This window comes from Channa argus, chromosome 8 (assembly GCF_033026475.1).
Source record: "Channa argus isolate prfri chromosome 8, Channa argus male v1.0, whole genome shotgun sequence".
Classification (NCBI taxonomy): Eukaryota; Metazoa; Chordata; class Actinopteri; order Anabantiformes; family Channidae; genus Channa; species Channa argus.
The window spans coordinates 4,591,692-4,611,311 of NC_090204.1; the positions used below are offsets into that span (position 1 = coordinate 4,591,692).

General features: G+C 39.5%; 2 protein-coding genes across 4 annotated transcripts; both read left to right on the forward strand.

Annotated features, from left to right (window-relative positions):
• The first annotated feature begins 588 nt into the window (after positions 1-588).
• Positions 589-4,571, forward strand: LOC137132222 (complement C1q tumor necrosis factor-related protein 7). The gene is made up of 3 exons (XM_067514470.1): positions 589-793; positions 2,619-2,855; positions 3,617-4,571. Exons 1-3 carry the CDS (start codon positions 772-774, stop codon positions 4,243-4,245), a joined length of 888 nt encoding a protein of 295 aa, XP_067370571.1. The 5' UTR covers positions 589-771; the 3' UTR covers positions 4,246-4,571.
• Positions 4,572-4,780: 209 nt separating this feature from the next.
• Positions 4,781-19,481, forward strand: cc2d2a (coiled-coil and C2 domain containing 2A). Of its 3 annotated transcripts, XM_067514129.1 has the most exons (39): positions 4,781-5,008; positions 5,164-5,245; positions 5,446-5,499; positions 5,702-5,782; positions 5,887-6,031; positions 6,384-6,475; positions 6,601-6,702; positions 6,790-6,870; positions 6,956-7,153; positions 7,355-7,514; positions 7,609-7,745; positions 7,824-7,955; positions 8,946-9,155; positions 9,253-9,359; positions 9,463-9,603; positions 9,738-9,894; positions 10,008-10,285; positions 10,444-10,621; positions 10,742-10,895; positions 11,030-11,177; positions 11,568-11,706; positions 11,809-12,012; positions 12,127-12,219; positions 12,309-12,400; positions 13,659-13,826; positions 13,927-13,984; positions 14,071-14,180; positions 15,598-15,694; positions 15,785-15,883; positions 15,984-16,160; positions 16,414-16,428; positions 16,538-16,741; positions 16,834-16,923; positions 17,013-17,126; positions 17,284-17,418; positions 17,508-17,630; positions 17,713-17,771; positions 17,863-18,040; positions 18,229-19,481. In XM_067514129.1, the coding sequence occupies exons 1-39, from the start codon at positions 4,995-4,997 to the stop codon at positions 18,412-18,414; spliced, it is 4,992 nt and encodes a 1,663-aa protein (XP_067370230.1). In that variant the 5' UTR covers positions 4,781-4,994; the 3' UTR covers positions 18,415-19,481. The 3 variants fall into 3 exon arrangements, with proteins under 3 accessions (XP_067370230.1, XP_067370232.1, XP_067370231.1); XM_067514131.1 differs by lacking the exon at positions 5,446-5,499; XM_067514130.1 differs by lacking the exon at positions 16,414-16,428 and having other exon boundaries at positions 4,782-5,008.
• Positions 19,482-19,620: the final 139 nt, after the last annotated feature.

Sequence of the window (19,620 nt, forward strand, 5' to 3'; positions counted from 1 at the left end):
CAACTACTGGATAATTTATTTATTTATCATTTGACTAAGTCCCACATAAATCAATTTGCATCATATCTTGGAACATAAGACACTGCAGAATAAATACTTACTATAAGACATGTAAACATTGAAAGGTTAACCAGCACCCTGATTAACCTAATTATTAATGTTGTCAAAATAAAAAATCATTGTAACAAGTCATCATGATACTTGAATTGTGAATCCTGAATTGGTTTTCATACTGTACCAATGACTCACTTTTAGCACCATCTAGAGCTGAGTGCTAAAAATACACCTCAATCACACTGAAAATCAACACTAAAGTCTGTGTGATACAAAATACTTCAGACTTTTGTTAGCCTTTAATATACTTTTTAACATAAAAAATAATTTGTTGCACAAAATCCAATGGATTGAGTTATACGCTGGCTGCCGCATACTAAAGCAGCTGTCATTCATGACACAATGCAGTTGATTCTGCATGCACATACAAGGCCTGGATGAGAGCTGTTTTAGCCTTGAGAGGTTTATGAAGCAGAGAAAAGGGAGGAGTGGATGAGAGAGGGCGGCGGGAGGGAGGAGTGGATGGTGTAAGTCCAGGCTGCTCCTGCTGCTGCACTACGAGACACTGTCAGCTGCAAAGGCAGCTGAACTGTGCACGCAGATGTCTGAGAACACAGCAGAAGATGTTCACCGACAATGCAAATCATCAAACAGCCTGGAATCTGAGCAGATAGGGACAAAGACACTCAGCAGAGAGAATTCTGATCAGCTCGAGAGATGAACAGCTGCCAACTAGGGGGTAAGATCACTGGTTTCATACCTCTGTGTGCACCGTTTGTAGACTTGTAGAAGTTCTGTCATTTACAAAATTACCCAAAAGCACTGACGTCATGCAAATGTTGCATTTTAATCGAACCTACAAAGCACATACCATGAATACCTTTACTACAGTACCTGTACCTACAAGTGTAAATACATAAGTGTGTAGATATATAAATATTTATAAACATATAGTACTATATATAAACATATAGTACATATGGTAGATGACTACTTAATTAACTTTTTTTAATAAACCACCTTCAGGAATAATCGGGAGTCTTGTGTTTGACATAAATTAGTAACATGTTAGAGGCTTTCAGTGAAGTGTAGCCAAATCTAATCTTTTAATATTATCCACAGAATCTGCTTTGCTCCAGCTGTTCACTGGGAAAATTATATAACTCAAAGGATACCTTGCTAGTGGGACATAAATGTTTTTGAACTGTAATAATTAACAGAAAAAGTAAAAAGGTGTCATCAGAAATTTAAAATAACTACACTTTTGAAATCATGCATTCCATTAATCCGTTATTAAGCATTGGTGAATGTGTGTGTGTGTGTGTGTGTGTATGTGCGTGTGTGTGTGTTTCAGGGAGTTAGTGACTGCATTTTTGCATACATTTACTTTATGTCCTTATGCACACAAGCATGTGTGTAAAAGAGTGCTGACATCATAGCTGCAGAAGCGGGCGGGGTTTCTGTCTCACAGGACCTCACACTGGCTCTGTGACCAGTTCATTGCCTTGAAAATCAAAAACATGCTACACTAACAGTGTATTCTTGTTGTGTGTGTGTGTGTGTGTGTCCAGAATTGTGCGTGTTCCTTCCTGCTTATCTCATTGTGTTTGCTGTCTCCACACAAATAATTTGTCTAATGTGCTGGCATCCCACTGATGACAGATGAATCAACTGTTTGATGGCAAATAGAGCATGTTGTAAATAAAAAAGACACTTCTTTTTAAAGTCAGATAAGGGGATGATCCTTCCCTGTAAACCTGACACACATGTTCCGACGCCCCCACCAAACCAAGACAGGCAGCCAGGCAGAGCAGATGCAAAGTTCATATTCTCACACCCACCAGGGCAAATATGGAAAGAACAAGCATCTGTATCGGTCAGAACCACATCATAATGGACTTTTTGTTATCCAGCACCCAGGCAGTTGCCAGATTGGATTTAATCATGTCGTCTCTCATTCACCATGCTGGATTATGATCAGGGTTATTGATCTCCTGACTATTTTAATGTTTAGTGAAATAGAGAAATACACAGTGAGATCATGTCTTTTATCTCTGTGTAACATAAATGTATCCTCTGTCTGCTCTAATGCCGTTACTTCATGATTAGGTTCCCCTGACACAAATTGCAGTGGATGTTATGTCATGACTTAGGAATGTCTTGGCAAAATTTAAGACTTGGAATGAAGACAAAAGTTTTGTTTGAGGTCTCTCACATGCAATTCTGTGGTGGATGAGAACATCAGCATATGAGACACAGTCAAAATGGCAATTTTTTCTCATTAAAAGAATCACATCTGGCTTCATGCTGTGTTTGATCTCAAGAAATTTGATTCACTTAGATGCTTTTGTTTCTGTTTAGGGCTATGATAACACTGCAACGAGTGTTCTCTAGCACTGTGAATACTATTAAACCAACAGGTTCTCTGTTCTGGTTGGCAAACATTTTTTTTTTTAAATTGCAAAATTTTTTGGTTGATGTGGAAGCACACTAGCAATGTTTCTAAAGGCATATTTGTTAGTTCTCTAACTAATTGGTTCTCTTTGATTGTTTCACATTTGCAGATTTGAAGATGTGGGCTTTAATGGGAGTAGTCTGTCTGTGCCACTCTGTCTTTGGACAATTTTTTGAGACCAAGATGAAAGGAACACCACGTCTGATCTGCAGTGTCCCCGGGTCACCAGGCCTGCCTGGGAAACCTGGTCCCAGCGGTGCCCAAGGAGCAGAAGGGAATGTGGGTATCCCAGGAAGAGATGGCAGAGATGGCAGGAAAGGTGAAAAGGGAGAAAAGGGAGACACAGGTATAATATAAAACAGATACAGTATCAGTTAATGTGTGCAGATAAATTAATACTACTAAGTTTTGTCATCTGACAACTGGCATCCGTGTGAGAGGGCAAAGAGATGAACTTCGAATGCAATAAGAATATGATGTTCATCACCAATGCAGAGAAACTGGGGACTTTTAAAATCATTATACAGTAAAAGTTCTTTTGCTCAATTTTCTACTTTAGTTATTTGGTTTTAGACCAGCTTTTCACTTGTACAGTAAGTACATGAAGAATAAGTTTTTTAGGAGCTAGGAGACTAACTTCTGACAGTTTCAACCTAAGAACTGTGAAATTGTAACGTTGTAAAAGTAGAATCAATGGCAGAGCCACTGTTTGTGATTGCATTAAATAACACAGGTGGTAAAAATATTATGCCCGATTGGTGTGTGTGTGCATGTATGCATGTGTGCGCATATAATTTTTTTTAAATAAATGTCAATTCATCATCTTGTCTCATGTTTTCCATTATGTGTGGAAACAGGACACATAACATAAAACTACATATTACCCCACAGAGTAGTTCAGTTTCTGTCCATGTGGCAGTGCTCCAATGATGAATAAACACATAACATTGGGTGGAGACTTGTGTTACTATGACTATTCAAGTGCAGAAGAGAAATGGAATCATATAGAAGAGGACTGACCAAAAATAATTAAATCATTCTATCTAACCATGATATCAATATCAATCATTCATTCATTGTGATGCCAGCATAATATTTCTGTTGCAGGGTTAAAGGGCAGGGTTGGCCCAATAGGTAAAATCGGAGAACGAGGTGAACGTGGCCCTGCAGGTAAACGAGGTCCTACTGGAGAAAATGGAAATCTGGGCCCACCTGGTCCTGCAGGACGCAGGGGAGAGAAAGGAGACAAGGGTAAACGGGGGCCACGTGGAACCGCCGGAATCTGTAGATGTGGCAGCCTCTTGCCTAAATCAGCTTTCTCTGTGGGAATCACCAGTAGCTACCCTGCAGAGAACACCCCCATCAGGTTTAACAAGGTCTTATTCGATGAGGGTGCCCACTACAATCCACAGACAGGCAAGTTCATTTGTGCATACCCCGGCATTTATTATTTCTCCTATGACATTACTCTGGCCAACAAACACTTGGCTATTGGTCTGGTTCATAATGGCCAGTATCGCATCAAAACCTTTGATGCCAACACAGGGAACCATGATGTGGCATCTGGGTCTACTGTGATGTACCTGAACCCTGAAGATGAGGTGTGGCTGGAGATCTTCTACCATGACCAGAACGGCCTATTTGCAGACCCAAGCTGGGCTGACAGCTTGTTCTCTGGCTTCCTTCTCTATGCTGACACAAACTACTTTGACACACTGGCAGAGGACTATGCATAGAAGATAGAAAACATGAAATAAAACCTACACGTGTGCTACAGTCAAACTATATTTTTATACAATTGTTTATTGATTATACTACTAGTTATATTATCACTATGGACACTTATCTATTGATTTGGAAGTATATTGTTTGATAAAGCTTGAATGAGTTTTTGATTTAAAGTTTTGTTTGGGTGGGAGCTGGGTAAATAATAACTTAAATAATCACTGTTGAAAAGTTGTTGAAGAGCTTCTTTTTTATTTTTCTTTCAACAAGCGGTAAAACAGAAACATGTGTGAGAAAGAGTTTTTGCAAAATGTACGAATAAAAGTCAAAAAGGGTCGGTCATCGTGTTTATTTATATATACTGTTGCCAAAAAAAAGCAAACAGAAAATCCGACATAACGGAAATGGTGTTTCGCATTTCTAACTTATGGGACTCCGTAGTAGGTAGGTGAGCAACGTCACTAAAAACGTTTGATTGACAATCGGTCAAACGAATGGAAATTCAAAGCTGCCTACAACGACGAAAGCTGTATAGCCCCTTGTGTTCAAGGTAGGTTGAGAAGTAGTTTATGTCGTTACTAGGCAGCGATAATGGCGCTGGCGTTATCGCTATTTAAGGTATATGCAGAAAATCATATAACTGCTATTCGGATATTACAAGGTAGTAAGGTTAGATTCGCTGAAGTAAATCTGTTGTTTAAATCAAAACCACAATTGTCGTAGTCTGTTATTTGAAAAGCAAAGTATCCTCATCACCACCATGGCCTCCTCAAGGTAACGTTAACTTGAGCTGTTTTCGTTCATTGTAGTTACCCGCTAATATAACTAACATAGCAATTAAGTTACACGACTTTGAGCTACCCAAGCTCAACTAGCATTAGCTAACACTTAGCTCTGTTATAAAACGACTGTCTTTGTTTCTTTTCTAGTAATATTCGAGAAAAACTGCGCAAGAAAGGGCGCGCTTTGCAAGACACGTTAGTTCAAAACAAAAATGAGGACGACGTTCAGGTAAAGTAATCAAGGCCATAAGCCAACTTACTAATAATACTGCTGGAGTTATCTTTGTTTTCTGTGGACTGGCGGCTGTAGCGCTTACCCAGCACAACATGACCTGGAGAAGTGGCTCACTACATACACACATAATTAGAGTGACGAGCATAGATAAGAGGAATCCTGTCGATTTAGTAAATGTAACTTGTACTTGATAGGCTTTGGTTCCACCTGCCAATTTGAGTGAGGAGAAACGACAATCTAAAATGAAGGTTCGTGTATGTTTTGTAGGTTGTAGTGACCCTCACCCTGTGTGTTGCTGAGCCTCGTTATTTTATTCCCCCATCCACTGCCAAAAAAACATGTTTTTAACTTTAGTATAATAGCCAGATTTTTGTGTGTCTTCACCTACAGTTAGTTTATGCAGTGTAGCTGATGCTGTTTGTTTTTAACTGTATGCTTGTGCTATACCAGGAACCTCAAAGTAGTGAGGAAGATCCAGGGGAAACTCTGAAACGCACGTTAAAAGCTCAGAGGCAGAGGCGTAAAAAAAGGGTACATCTTTCCTAAACTCTTTAATTGTACCCATTTTGCAGCCATAACAGTTTTAAAAAACTGTAAGGCCATTAATCTTTGCTCCATTTCTTTGTATATACTAGCTGCTTGAACAATCATCAGCCCGTGAGCCACATGATGATGTGGGGAAGATATCCACTGTTCAGTCCCAAAGTGAAGATGAGGGATCAACCGAGAAGGCAAATGATCCAGTGGTTTTGTCGAGGCCTCCAGCTGGTTCTCGGAGAGGTTAATGTCTATGTCTTTACTTAACCTGCTTCTCCTTTGATTTTAAGGTGTTATAGGGCTGGAGATAATTAAAAAGTTGGATTTCGATAGTACAGCACCACTATGCCACTGTATGATAACTTCTCTTGCTGCCTAAAAGGACACTTTAGTAAAGAAACACATTTTACACAACAAAATTAGAAATATGAGCCATAAAACACCTAAATGTAAAAATAATTGTTATTTAAAATTGGTGTAACAGGTTGACAATGGATTCTGTGCTAATGTTCAGTATGACATAGTGGGTGTCAGTGGCAACACAACACTGAATGATACTTCTAATTATTGTTTCATGATATGATTTGTTGTATAGGTCTGGTGTCAAGAATTCAGGAAACTCCTGACTCTCAGAATTTAGATGCCATTCTGACACAGCAGTTGAAAGAGAAGCTGAGAGCAGCCAAGGTACATAAATGAACTGTTGTGTTTAAAACATATTTTTTTGCCCAAATTATTTTGTTTATAATCAGGAATGTCTAAATCCCAATCTTTTGATGTGTCGATGCAATGTATGTCCTCTTATATTGCAGTCCAGAGGTCAGAGTCTTCACCAAGAGGAGGCCTCTCTTGAGCCAGCCAGTCGCCTGCTGAGTCTCAAAGACAGAGATACTGTAACAAGGTTTGACAGAGAGGTGAGCTCCTACCTACCTCAATCTAATCATGGTTGTACTCATGTGATGGAATGTAGCAGTGGAGGTTTAATGTCCGTGATTTTATAGGGTGATCCTGATAGAGCTGTAAGACATGATATCCCCCTGGCCCTCAGCACCAGGGTCAAATTCCGTGAAGCAGCAAGAAGAGTAAGGCCTAAAACAAGATAACGAATTTGGTCATTTTATGATTTGGTTTTTATTATTATTATTATTATGAATGTATGTTTTACAGTTACAGACAGAAAGGGGCTTACCAACTGCTGAAGAGGCATACAATTTCTTTACGTTTAACTTTGAGCCAGATCCACAAGATGGGACTGAGAGGATTAGCCAGAAAAGACAAAAACAACGAACAAACGGTGATGAAGATAGAGATGAAGAAGGTGATGATGAAGCTGAAGAGCAGGAAGGTGGTGAAAATGAAGATCAGGTAAGACATAGACAATTAAATGGTCACCAAGTAAGAAAATAGTGACTTGTAGGGGAGACTTTTCCAGTTGTGTATTAGCCCTTATGGATCTTTGCATGGATCTACTAGTCTATTTGTATAATGCTATGTAATTTTTCTGCATTTGAAATTGAATATGACGGTGTAGCTTGTAAATGCCTTGTCCACTGAATCGTGTCTTAGAGTGAAGACGCTCCTCTTGTGCAAGATGAAGAGGAGGGTTTGTTTGTCGTTGAGCAATCATCCCAGGACTTTCTGGAAGTTAAAAAGGCAGAGTATATTGGGTTTCAAAAACGTACTCAGCAAGAAAGTGAGCTCCTCTTTACGCCAAGTTTTCGAACAGGTATTCAGTAATTTAGTTTCAGTTACAGTAATCTCAGCTTTAGTAATCTGTTCAAGATCTTATCTTTTAAATCTTTTATGTGTATCTGTCACAGTTCCAACCGCCGTTAAATTGCCCGAAAACATGAAGCCTCGTTATCTGGAGGATGAGGGTCTATATGTCGGGAAGAGGCCCCCTGTATCCCTGACCAATGAGAACATTCTGGAGAACCGCATTTTAAAAATGGAGGAGGTAACACTGTTCAACACACGCTATCATTTAGTAGTGCCAATGGGTCATCATCTGAACATATCAAATGTATTTGTTAAGGGAAAAAAGTGGTTTGGTGATGATGGGAGGATCATGGCTCTGCCTGACCCCATAAAGGAATCATCCACTAGACCCCCTCTCTTGCACATGGAGGATGATCTGGACCCTGCCCTGGAGACTGTGCACAGAAAGGTCAGACACACACCCACTGTGACTGTCATTACAATCGTGCTGTTCATTTGCAATGTCTAAAGCAGTTTGCACAGTTAACTGACAGCCTTGTGGCACCCTCAGGTTTGAGTGTTCTTTAACCCCCCTCCATTTGCCATTTTGGGGGGAAAAATGCAAAAGGAGGAGGGGGTTGTTGTAAGGGAATAGAACAGAAGTGGGGGGGACATCTCTGATATATCTACAGATACCATACAGCTACTATGGTCATTAAAAGTAACACTAGCCATGTATTTACTTTTAACTCATGCTAGGTATATCTACTTTAAAAGGAAAAATCAAGAAAGAACACGTTTGCATTATCAAAGACCTCTTGTCTTCAGGTATATTTTTTTTACATTCTGGATGCAGGCACAGATGTCACATCAATCACCCACAACATTAACCCTTGTGGCCTTTATAATGTCATGGAGAACAAGAGTCAGCATGGCCACTCTGACCAGTCTGCAACTACACAGTCCCCACACCTGGTGGAGTGGGATTCGAACCAGTAGCCGTCTGCATACAAACCCAATACAATGTACAGTTATTGATAATAAATAATAAAGATCACTACTGGTAAAGGTGGAGCTAAATTTACTATTTTATGTGCTGACAGTTGGTTAACGCATAATAATGCATCAGCATTTATTAGATCATTTTTATATCAATACCACCAGGTGGTATTAATGTGGTGGTTGATGGGTATATGTGATAATCCAGAAAACAGCATTAATTGTAGTTCATTTGGGTTTTTATGGTGCATTGTCATTCTTGTGTTTTCATTACAGCTTTCCAAAAGAGGATATGTTCATTTTGCCAACTATGTCATGCTTTTTTTTTACATTGCACACAAACACACACAAACTGTAGTTAATTATAAATGGAAGAAAACAACAAGTGCTGAGTGTTTTTTCATATTAGTTATTATTTTCCAAGACGCTGCATGATGATCATGGTAATTCTATCCCCCAGGCTCTGAAGTCCAAGCATGCAAATTTGTACATTTCGGGTGCAGCAGATCCAGAGGGAGACTACCAGCTTGATGTGGATGTCGCTGGGCTGGTTTTCTACCATCACCCTCTCTTTAGTCGCGAACATGTCCTTGGGGCCCGTTTAGCTCAGTTGTATGATCAGTACCTCTCCAGGCAGCAGAGTAACTTCACAGGCCACCTCACTGACAAGGTAAACTTCACCAATCCACTGTGTCTGCATAACAATTTCTTTTCACATACAGTACATATACCATCTTGTATCTTTTTTTATTTCCGACCTACTGTAGTTGAATGGACTGCGGCATGGGCTACGCAATATGCTTGAAATCCATGGTGGACAGACCCTTACTCAGACCATGCAACATAGGATATCAGAGTACAGTCTCGAGGTTCGGTGAGTTCCTTAAAAGCCCCTATCAGCCTAGAAACATGTACTGAACTCTTGGCACCAAGACAAGCAACTTCTCTGCTCTGTATTTTTCCTGCTAATTTCATAGCAACACCCGGCAGCTGCGAGACAGTGAGCAGGAGAAAGACAGGACTTTGCTTAAGAACATAGTTAAAGTGTGGAAAGAGATTAAGGCCTTAAGAGAGTTTCAGAAGTTTACCAACACACCATACAAGCTCTGCCTCAGAAGGTAATTTTTTCCAAATAAATTCAGATTTTCACAACCCCTAACAAATAATACTGGGTAATGTGTCTATTATCTTTAACTCTCGTATTCCTTTTATTAACGTGCCATGTTGTCCACACAATTTTTTTTTTTTTTAGAGAAGATGTAGACAGAGTGTCTGATGAACAGGAGTACGAAGATGAAATCCTGGCAGAGGTTGTGGAATTGGAGGCAGAGAGAGAGGAGGACTATCAGAGAAAACTGGCTGAGTACAAGAAACAGCTGGAGGAGTGGAAGCTATGGAGAAGAAAACAGGTGCCTACCTAGTTACTGGTAACTTAGCTTAGTCAGCTTTTTATGCTACAAAGAATTGACATCATTGGAATTTTGGACACTGATTACCAGACTTATATATACTGTTTATTCAGAAAGCCAAAAGGAAGAAGAGAAAGAAGAAGAAGAAGAAGAAAGGCCACGCACAGGACAGTGCAGAAGAAGAACATGAAGACCAGGAGGTGAGTGAATCAGAAGGGTCCATTGAAGAAGGTCCACCGAAGCCGGAAGCTCCTGAAAAGCCAGACTTTGACTCTATAGAAGAGCAAGTCAGAGAGAAAGCCTCCAGGATACGCAGGAAACCAGGAGAGTCTATCCTGATCCCTGAACTTTCTGCATCAGGAAACATAACTGCCAGTGAACTGTGCCCCAGGTATGAATGCAGACACTAAGAAGTCTTAAACGCCAGTTAAATTATCCCATCATGTGCCAGATTTGTCCTTGTTCTAAGAAACAAACAATGGACCACACTTTTAGTGTGGTTATATGCATGTTTGTTTTTTTTATCACTTTTGTTTGCTCTTGTTCTAGGGCTGAAATAGCTCGAAGGGAGGATGTTGCAAAGCGCTCTCTTTTTGTCAAGATTCTTTATAATGCCAAAGAAGTTTCTCGAACTGACAGCCACCCCCTCAATACTGATTTCCGAGTGCACTTTGGTCAGATTTTTAATCTCAAGATAGTTAACTGTCCCCAAAGCATCAATTTGCAGGTACAGTGCAGCAACATTTAGCGTGCTGCCATTTTGTCTAAACTACACTTTGTCTTCATAAATGGTTACAGAAATTGTATCTTTTCTCACCATTTCTACATGAATACTGTGTATTTGCAGGTATTTGAGAAGACTGGATCATCATATTCCCTCCTGGCTCAAGTGTTCGTCCCAGTACCAGAGCCCTCAGTCTTGACGGGGAGTGTCACTCTCGAAGAATTTGAATTCAGCAGCAATCAGAGAGTGATGTTCGACCACGAGGGAGTTGGAAGTGGTGAATGTTTTAAAATGACAAGAGCTCAAATCCAAATTAGAATCACAGAATCACATCAACTTGTCATTTTACCTATCTCAGCCCTAGCTGCCTGCCTCTCATCTGTCTCTCATCTTCTCTGTATGCTTTCTCAGATGTCCCCCTCTCTTTCTCGGCTGATAATAGTAACAAGCAAACACTGTTGACCTCTGGGAAGCTGACATGCTGTGTGTCTTGGGGTATCGGAGAAGATGATGTGCCACTGGCTCCTCCTCTGTCTCAACAACCTGTTGGAATACACAGGTAGTTTTTTCACAAGTACATGATCTGTTATGAACATATAAACATGTCCTTGATGATTTTCATTACTTCTGTCATTTTCCCAAATATACCACAAATCATGAATTGGTTTTCTTAAAATTCAGGCAGCCAGTGGTTTGACTTTATAGCATCACGGGATAAATCCTGAATCCCGAATGGCTGAAATATGCTGATCACCCACAATGTCAATACCAACTGGGGGTTTTAATGTGGTGGTTAAGCATAGGAATAATTTATTGCTTACTATGATCAACAGGTATCAGAACACACTGGTCAGAGTGCCCACTGAGTGATAATAACCATATTTGCAATATTTAACAGTATACACAGTTGCAGCTGCTTTTTAGTAATCCCTTTCTGTCTGTGTTTTAGTGGATTGGGCCGTCTGGATGCTGTCACATATATTGGTGCATCTCGACTATATGATATGAAGAAAATTGGGGAGTGGGCCACACAGTCAAGACTTGACCCTAACGATCCCAAAAATGCCTCCATCATGCAGTTGCTAAAAGTGAGTACCAGGATACAGTACTGTTAATAAGAAAGAAAGCAGTCTAGGAGACTTGCTGTTTTTTTTGTTTTTGTAATGAAAAAATAATGTGCGGTTCACCAGGTGGCCAGTAGTGGAGAGGTGACTGCTCCAGATTATTTCCGGCTAGAACAGCTGCAGGAGGAGTTTAACTTTGTTACCGATGAAGAGTTGGATAGGTGCAAAAGATATCGCTTGCTCAAGTTAAGGAACCAAGAAGTTGCAGAATTCCGAAATTACCAATTTGTTCCTGCTCTGGAGAGGGAGGTCACAGATAAGGTGTTCCAGGTCAGCCTTACTAATGTTTATCTGTATTGCAAAATACTTTGGGATATGGTAGAACGACGATGCATTATATTTTAGGGTAATAGATCTGTGTACTTTGATTAAAAAATGTTTCAGGAGTATGAGAAAAGACTGAAAGAAGGAGAGATAATTGACACTAAAGAACATCTGGATTCACACAGAGCTTTAGTGGCCAAATACCTTCAGAAGGTGAGAAGACTCATTTAATATGAAACATTTATTTTCCACATTCTTTATCAGAATAGCACTAAGTGTGGTATGTGCTGGCATTTTTTTAGATCAGAGAATCAGTCATGAACAGATTTGTTCTTGCCAAGCATCACTACCACCTGTCTGACTTGGTGATAGAAGAGGAAATCCCAAGCATTGGGTAAGTGTGCCCCCAGGCTTTATTAACTGACTAGACTGTGTCCCATATCTAGCAGCTAACAGCGTTTTCTGATATGTAAGATTAGTGTTACAGTAAGTATAAATCTTTTAAGTCAGAAGATGCTTGCCCAAACACAAAGAGCTACATTCTCTATTGTGATCATTCATTTTTATGTAGCCCACACTTACTCTTGTTTTCAAAATCTATTGAAAACTTCCAAGAAGTGCTTGAACACCCTGCTCCACCCTCCTTTCCCAATGGAAAGGTTAGGCATCTTGGAAAATCTTGAACTGTGCGATCAAAAGCCAGATAAACCAATCAGAAAGAATGATAGGGCTGATGTAAGTACGTTTCTTGGCCTGATGCTGCTTTGTGTGAGTTGATTCTGAGCTCAAAACTGCTTTCCAGTTTGATCCTGTGTTTTAGAAAAGGTCTCACTACAAATGAACATAATAGCAATGAGAATTTTAGTCTTGCATAACATATTAGCAGATTTATACATATTAATGTATGTGAACAGCCATTCATGCTTTTAGGTGTTTTGTTGCCATTTTTTAAATTTATTGAAAGTCGGTGTTTTATCATTTTATTTCTGTTTCATTTTTTGCAATGCCTTTTAAAAGTGGTGCTGGTGCTGGGTATGTGCATAGTTTCTATCTTCACCCCCCCCCCCCCCCCCCCCCCCCCCCCACTCTGTTTCTCAATTTAGTTGGAACCCTGACTATGAATACATTAGTGACCTTTTATAGTATCCCTTTAAGTAGAAATTTAAGTAATTTAGCTTTCAGTTTAAAATTTGTTAATTTAAGTAGCAATGAAGATAAACAAATATAAATAAAATAAAATTATTGTATATTAGAATAATACTAGAACAAGAATGTTTGTATTCTCTTGGGGTATTATTGTGTCGGTAACTGCTGTAGTTATCTTTGTGTACCTAATGCATTTTGCTAACAACTATTTTAATGCAGGGATCGTTTATCTGCAGTAAGCAACATAGTATAAGGTGACCATCAACCCCATTCTGTAATTTGTTTTTACTTTATTCTAGCTTTACTGTAGTATTTTATTTTTTAACACCTAATAAGGTGGCATCAAGTATTATCTCATCTTAAAGCAGCTTTTAGAGAATGACATGCTGAGATAAACATTGTACACATCGAAAAATTACAAAGACATAGGCTAACTCAGTACTAACATTGATAATAGCCCCATCCCTTTTTTTTTCTTTAATGAAAACTATTTTTATGACAATTAGGATTCTGGGACTAAACCTTTTCAACCTGGCTGAACCCAAGCGACCACTGAAACCCCAGAGGAAAGAAAGAAAGAAGGTGACTGCTCAGAATCTGTCGGACGGAGACGTCAAACTGTTGATCAACATCATCCGAGCTTATGACATCCCTATCCGTAGACCCCAGAGCAAGTAAGTGTTAGATGTGGACAACATGCCAGAATTTACCCTTAGAAATGTTCAGAGTGACACTGGTGAAAATGTCAAACTTAATTTCATGTTCTTATTTCAGTCAACCTGGACAGTCATCTCAGACTGCCATGCAAGGCAGTGACTGGCTCCTCAGTCAGGTACACATACACAACATTACTGTATAGCTTATTGGCACTGATCTACAGTATGTTAAGAAAAAAAGATTTATATTTGTGTGATGTAGGTACAAGTAAGGCCATTTGTGGAGGTTTCCTTCCAGCGCACAGTTCTTCAAACAACAGTAGCTGATGGACCAAACCCATGTTGGAACGAGGAGCTGCAGCTTCCCTTTAGGTAAAGTTTTTCATGGCTTCAGCTTTGTCCTAAATGCTATCACATGTGTTCTGTTTAGATAAAGGATTAGAGATTTGATCAGAAACATTAAAATGAAAGTTGACTTATGAAACAGTTCCCACCTTTAATTAACTGCATCTTTAATATCATTTGGAGTCAACTGTGGTGAAGTGTAAGCATGGTGTAAAATAGTGGAAATGTAAACTAATTAATAGATTCTTAAGGGTATTTCAGTTGCTGTCCATGTACTGTGAGTAACATAGTAAGACTCAGATATTGTAGCTAAGCAGTGTTTCCCTTACAATAGTACAGGCCTGGAGGGCCGTCATGTAAAATATATGTTTAAATGTAGTGATGTTACCTTCATGACCTATCTGGTTCTTTTTAATGTCAGGTAGGTACAAAGAAATCCGTGAGCCAATTTTGTTGAAGTTGTGCCTAAATTTCATGCCTGTCCTGCATCCACCCATTAGTTAGCCAGCCATTAGTTAGAGATAGACATTGTTGACTTACTGAAGACCATATGATTTGTCCATTGCTGACCTTAAATACATAATTTAATTTTCTCCTCCTCCTCCCTAGCTCGGTGAGAGCGGGAGCAGCGATAAGATGACATAGTGAGTAATGAAGTTAGGGAGTGGCTTTAGCGAGAGCAAACATGTAAATCCGAGAAATCAAATGGTCTTTTCTGATTGTTACACAGTGATCACATTCTAAATCACAAAGAAACATGATCACAACTCCACACAACCTTCCAGTAAAGATTTAGTGTGAATACAACTTAAGTTCACATTTCTTCTGTTTGCTCCTCCGTGGCCTCTTTATGCTGTGTGTGTGTGTGTGTGTGTGTGTGTGTGTGTGTGCACAGATGGGTGGCATATGGTGACACAGATTCACAGACCTGAAACAGGATGCATGTGATGTTTACAATGCAGAGCAGTAACATTAGTTCTTACAATATGATGTTGTTTTGTCAAACCCAGTCCACACATAAGCGATAAGTTGTATTAATGGGATGTTCCATTTGAATCTGTTTTATCATACTACCCATGGTAAGTTCCTATTTGTTGGCCTCATTAATTTAAAACGAAGTGGTAAATTTGTGTTAAATGTATTTTTATTACATTTCGTTTTTTTGATGAGCAACATGCCATCAGCATAAATAGCCAGTTAGAAGAGGAACATCCCAGAAGCCCCCAGTGAGACATACAGCACAAATTATTTGTGTGCAATAAATACATTATTAATACTCACCTTGTTTTACTTGACCTTTACATGGAATCAACCAACCAAATGTGTTGTATTTGTGTGCATGCAAAACCTCTAATTGCCACAATGAAATCATTTCTAGAGGAAACCCTGAACTAAGTGCAGTTAGCAGAAAATAGCCTAAATGTCAAACTGCTTTTCTCTCCAGTGCTCCAAATGGTGACTACAGCACTGCCAGTCTGCAGTCTGTCAAAGATGAAGTCTTCATTAACATATTTGATGAACTGGTTTATGAAACTGGAGTTGTGAGTAAAACACCTTTCATTTTCTTTCACTTAACTCATGATGTACACAATCAGTGCATATTTTTCCTTACCTTTCAAATTTGACAACAGAATGAAAAAGACAGAGAAAAATCGATACATACCCGCGTAGAGAAGCACTGGTTGGGCTCCGTCAAGATTCCTTTCAGCACCATTTATTCTCAGTCCAGGGTGAGAGACCCTATTGTGTATTTATTAACATAGATTGTGGCCTTATTTACAGAAAAGCTCACTGGCTATTTTTCTTTGATTACATAAAAACAAATGGAAGATCGACGGTACCTTCAAGGTGAATACACCACCAGTGCTGCTAGGATACAGTAACGTGCGGAGCCACGGCACTAACGGTGGTTATGATATTTTGCGGAGCCTGAGTGATGGAGCATTTATCACACTGTTCATCATGATTGAGCCTCAGCTTGTGCCTGGAGAGTCTATCAGGGAGAAGGTAAGTTGTGTCCAAGTGCTAACCTCATGGATGGATTGTGTTTGTTTTGTAGTTCCCATTCTCTGAACTCTGATTTAGTTCATTTATGTCTTTAGATCAGTTGTTTTTCCATATTTTGACATAAACATCCTCATCCTCTTATACTCATAAGTGTATAAATGAATCTCACATAGGCTAAGCATCACTGCATTCATTTTCTCTTATGTTTGTTATTCTTTTGTGTCATTTGCTTTTGTTCTGCTGCTTGTGCTAGATAAGGGAAGTGAAGGTAACAGTCTATTGAAATGCTCAATTGACATAATTCACTTATATATGACTATTTTTTATTTTTAGGGCTGACCTGTCTTCTGTAGTTAATTTCTGACTTGTTTATGCAGTTTGACAGCCAAGAAGATGAGCATTTACTGCAGGCTTCAGAGAAATTTGAGAAGGATGCAGCACAAGGCTACCCGGAACGACCCTGTGTAACCACGGTGATAGACCTCAATGGGAAGACTGTCTTCATTACACGTTATATTCGACCACTCAACCCCCCACAGGAGTTACTGGATGCATTCCCCAATAGTCCCCAGGAAGCCACGGTCAGTGTGATTGACTTGACCGTACAAAGACACTTGCACAGTTGCCTATATTTTTTTATTTATTAGGATCTACATACTCTATTCCTACATAGGCCCTCGTAGCCCGATTTGTCTCGCTCATCCCCTTTTTGCCAGACGGAGTTACATTTTCTGGTGCCTGCGATCTGTGGAGCACCTGCGACGTGAGTGAACTACGACATGATATTGTGATTGTAAGAGGAGGCAAATGTCCATCTTATATTACCTTATGCCCCCCTCACTTTGTTTTTAGCAATTCCTCACCCTCCTAGCAGGAGATGAAGAAGAACATGCTGTACTGTTGTGCAACTACTTCCTGTCTATGGGCAAGAAAGCCTGGCTTATAATTGGCACTGCTATACCAGAGGTGGGTAACATTCATTTCTGAAATGCTAAGACATTTCCACATGCACAGAGTAGAGCATTACAGTTTTTCCCTTTGTCATACGTTAATGATAATAGACTACTTACAGATATCAGAGTGTCAGTAGCAGCACTAAGCTTTCTAATGGTTTATTTCTTAGGGACCTACTGCATATGTCCTGACACATGAGCAGAGCCACTACCTGATCTGGAATCCTAGCAGTGGTCAGTACTATGGGCAGTATGACACCTTCAGTCCATTGCAAACAGTTGGTTGCCTGGTCAATGCTGATAATGTGAGTGTGAAGCTAGTAGCTATGAAAATGAATTAATTCGACAAGATTCGTTTATACGCAACTTCACTTTACTGTGACTTGTTGTTTAGGTGTGGTTCAACATTCAAACACACACTACACCAATGAGGATCAGTTTTGACATCACAAAAGCCAATTTCTGGAAGCCCTTTTTCTCCAGGTCCTTTTCCCACCCTGGATTGTCTAGTGTACAGGTGAGTGTTGACCGTGTTTAGTCTTAATAGTATGTATTCTGATAATTTGATCCATTTTTCTATTAAATGTTTTGATCTTTAGCCAGACGAGCTGTTATATCGGCGCATAGATAAAGCAGCTGCAGCACAGCTTCAGGACAGGCAAGTTATGGCAGCTGATATGGGTTTCCTCTGTGGTATGTTGTGTTTTTTTGTTTTAAACAAGAGACAAAACACATTTCACTGTTCACAGAATTGAGAAAATTCTGAAGGAAAAATTCATGGAGTGGCGCCCTCGTCACCCAACCCGCTGGAATCGCTACTGCACCACCATTCTGAAACAATTCCTACCCAAATTGGAGCTGAGTGGGGGGCGGGATGTGGCTGAGGGGCACCGCCATGAGTTGCAGAGCTTGCTGGGAGAGAACAGGGTAAGTTCTAAAATGGTTGCGACTTTAATAACACCTGCTAAGTTGAGTCAATGTGCAGCAGGATTTAATCAGCTTTTGTCATTTCAACTATATATTCTCTGCTCTTTAAATCCATCAGAAACCATATTATCCAATTTAGACCAAATCATATCATAAATTACTAACAGGCATTTGTTTTGTTTTTTTAGATCTCAGGATTCCCCATCCATCTGCCATTCTCAGAGATTCAGTCCATCACAGAGGCAGTGTACAGTACTGGAGTTCACAACGTTCATGCATCGAATGTGGAGTTTGCCCTGGCTGTTTACGTGCACCCCTACCCCAATAATGTCCTGTCTGTTTGGGTTTATCTGGCTTCACTCATCCACACATGATACAAGAGAAAAATGGGCATGACTTTTTTGCAGCTACGTGAGCTTTCTGTCTAAAAGAAACTGATGAGTTTATGTAACTATGCCATACACTATAGTAAATGATTTGTATATAATGTATATTTGTTAAATCTTAATACATTTTTATCTTCACAAAAATCTTTCAAAGCTGTAGTATAGTAAATGTATAAATTTTTACTGAAACACTCGTGAAGGTCCTGAGGGAGCTATGAGCTTGAGACCTCAGGGATAACTGCTGTGGATAGAGTGTTGCTGTACATATAGACCACTCAGGCATAACATCATCACCACTATGACCAATTTATTGTTTTGAGGTGGCCAAAACATTAGATGCACCTCTTCTCAATGCACTCCAGTATGACTCCACTCACCACTTTGACCTCGGTAGAATAATCACCTTTCTGGCAGTTTCAACCTAAAAACTGAGAAATTATAACCTTGTAAGAGTAGATTTCATGGCAGAGCTACTGTATTGAATTGCATTATATTGCACAGGTGGTCATAATGTCATGTCTGATCGTTGTATGTACAGAGTTAGCCCATGAATTTGTACAATGGGGTGAAGGCATCCACAATCTTATCTAAAGACCCCATGACATTTAATTTCAGACATAGAACAGAGAATGTTAGAAATACGGCCTAATAGATCTATTTCTTTTTTTTTTTATTGGATACCACATACTTGGGGCAGCAGTGGTGTCGTATTAGCTAGCCAGAAGATTTGCTGTGTGGAGTTTGCATGCTTTTTCCATAACTGTGTGGGTTTCCTCCCACAAATGCATGCATTCAGGTTGACTCCAACCCCTCAACTAGAACTAGAACCCCTTCAATGGCATAATCAGTATTATAGGCTTCATCTGTGGAGGAGTCATGTTTTGGCTCTTCGAGGGCCCTAAACAACATGATAGCTATTCAACTCAGCATCAAATATCATTATAAGGGAAGGCAGGATTTAGTTCACTCCCGTTTATTGTTCCACATCTCTCTCCCTTAAATGACAAGTCTTGTTTAAGGTTAAAAAAAAAAACATAAAAAAAAAAAAAAACAACTTTGTTCTAGTAAGTCAATTAACGCTAGCTAATACACACAGCAGCTAAACAAGGGGAGAAGGTAAACATAAGCATAGTTTGAAAAAATAAATTCACTACATTAACTAAGTATTTGTGCTCATGTCTCTTTTTTACTTTT

What these genes read in the sequence shown, in the direction of transcription:
- cc2d2a (XM_067514129.1), top strand. An exon ending in TACGCCAAGTTTTCGAACAG is followed by an intron (nt 7,515 to 7,608) that starts GTATTCAGTAAT and finishes TATCTGTCACAG; the next exon opens with TTCCAACCGCCGTTAAATTG. An exon ending in ATCTGTGGAGCACCTGCGAC is followed by an intron (nt 16,924 to 17,012) that starts GTGAGTGAACTA and finishes CTTTGTTTTTAG; the next exon opens with CAATTCCTCACCCTCCTAGC.
- LOC137132222 (XM_067514470.1), top strand. Translation starts at nt 772, where the DNA reads ATGAACAGCTGCCAACTAGGGG. An exon ending in GAACAGCTGCCAACTAGGGG is followed by an intron (nt 794 to 2,618) that starts GTAAGATCACTG and finishes TCACATTTGCAG; the next exon opens with ATTTGAAGATGTGGGCTTTA. An exon ending in GGGAGAAAAGGGAGACACAG is followed by an intron (nt 2,856 to 3,616) that starts GTATAATATAAA and finishes TTTCTGTTGCAG; the next exon opens with GGTTAAAGGGCAGGGTTGGC.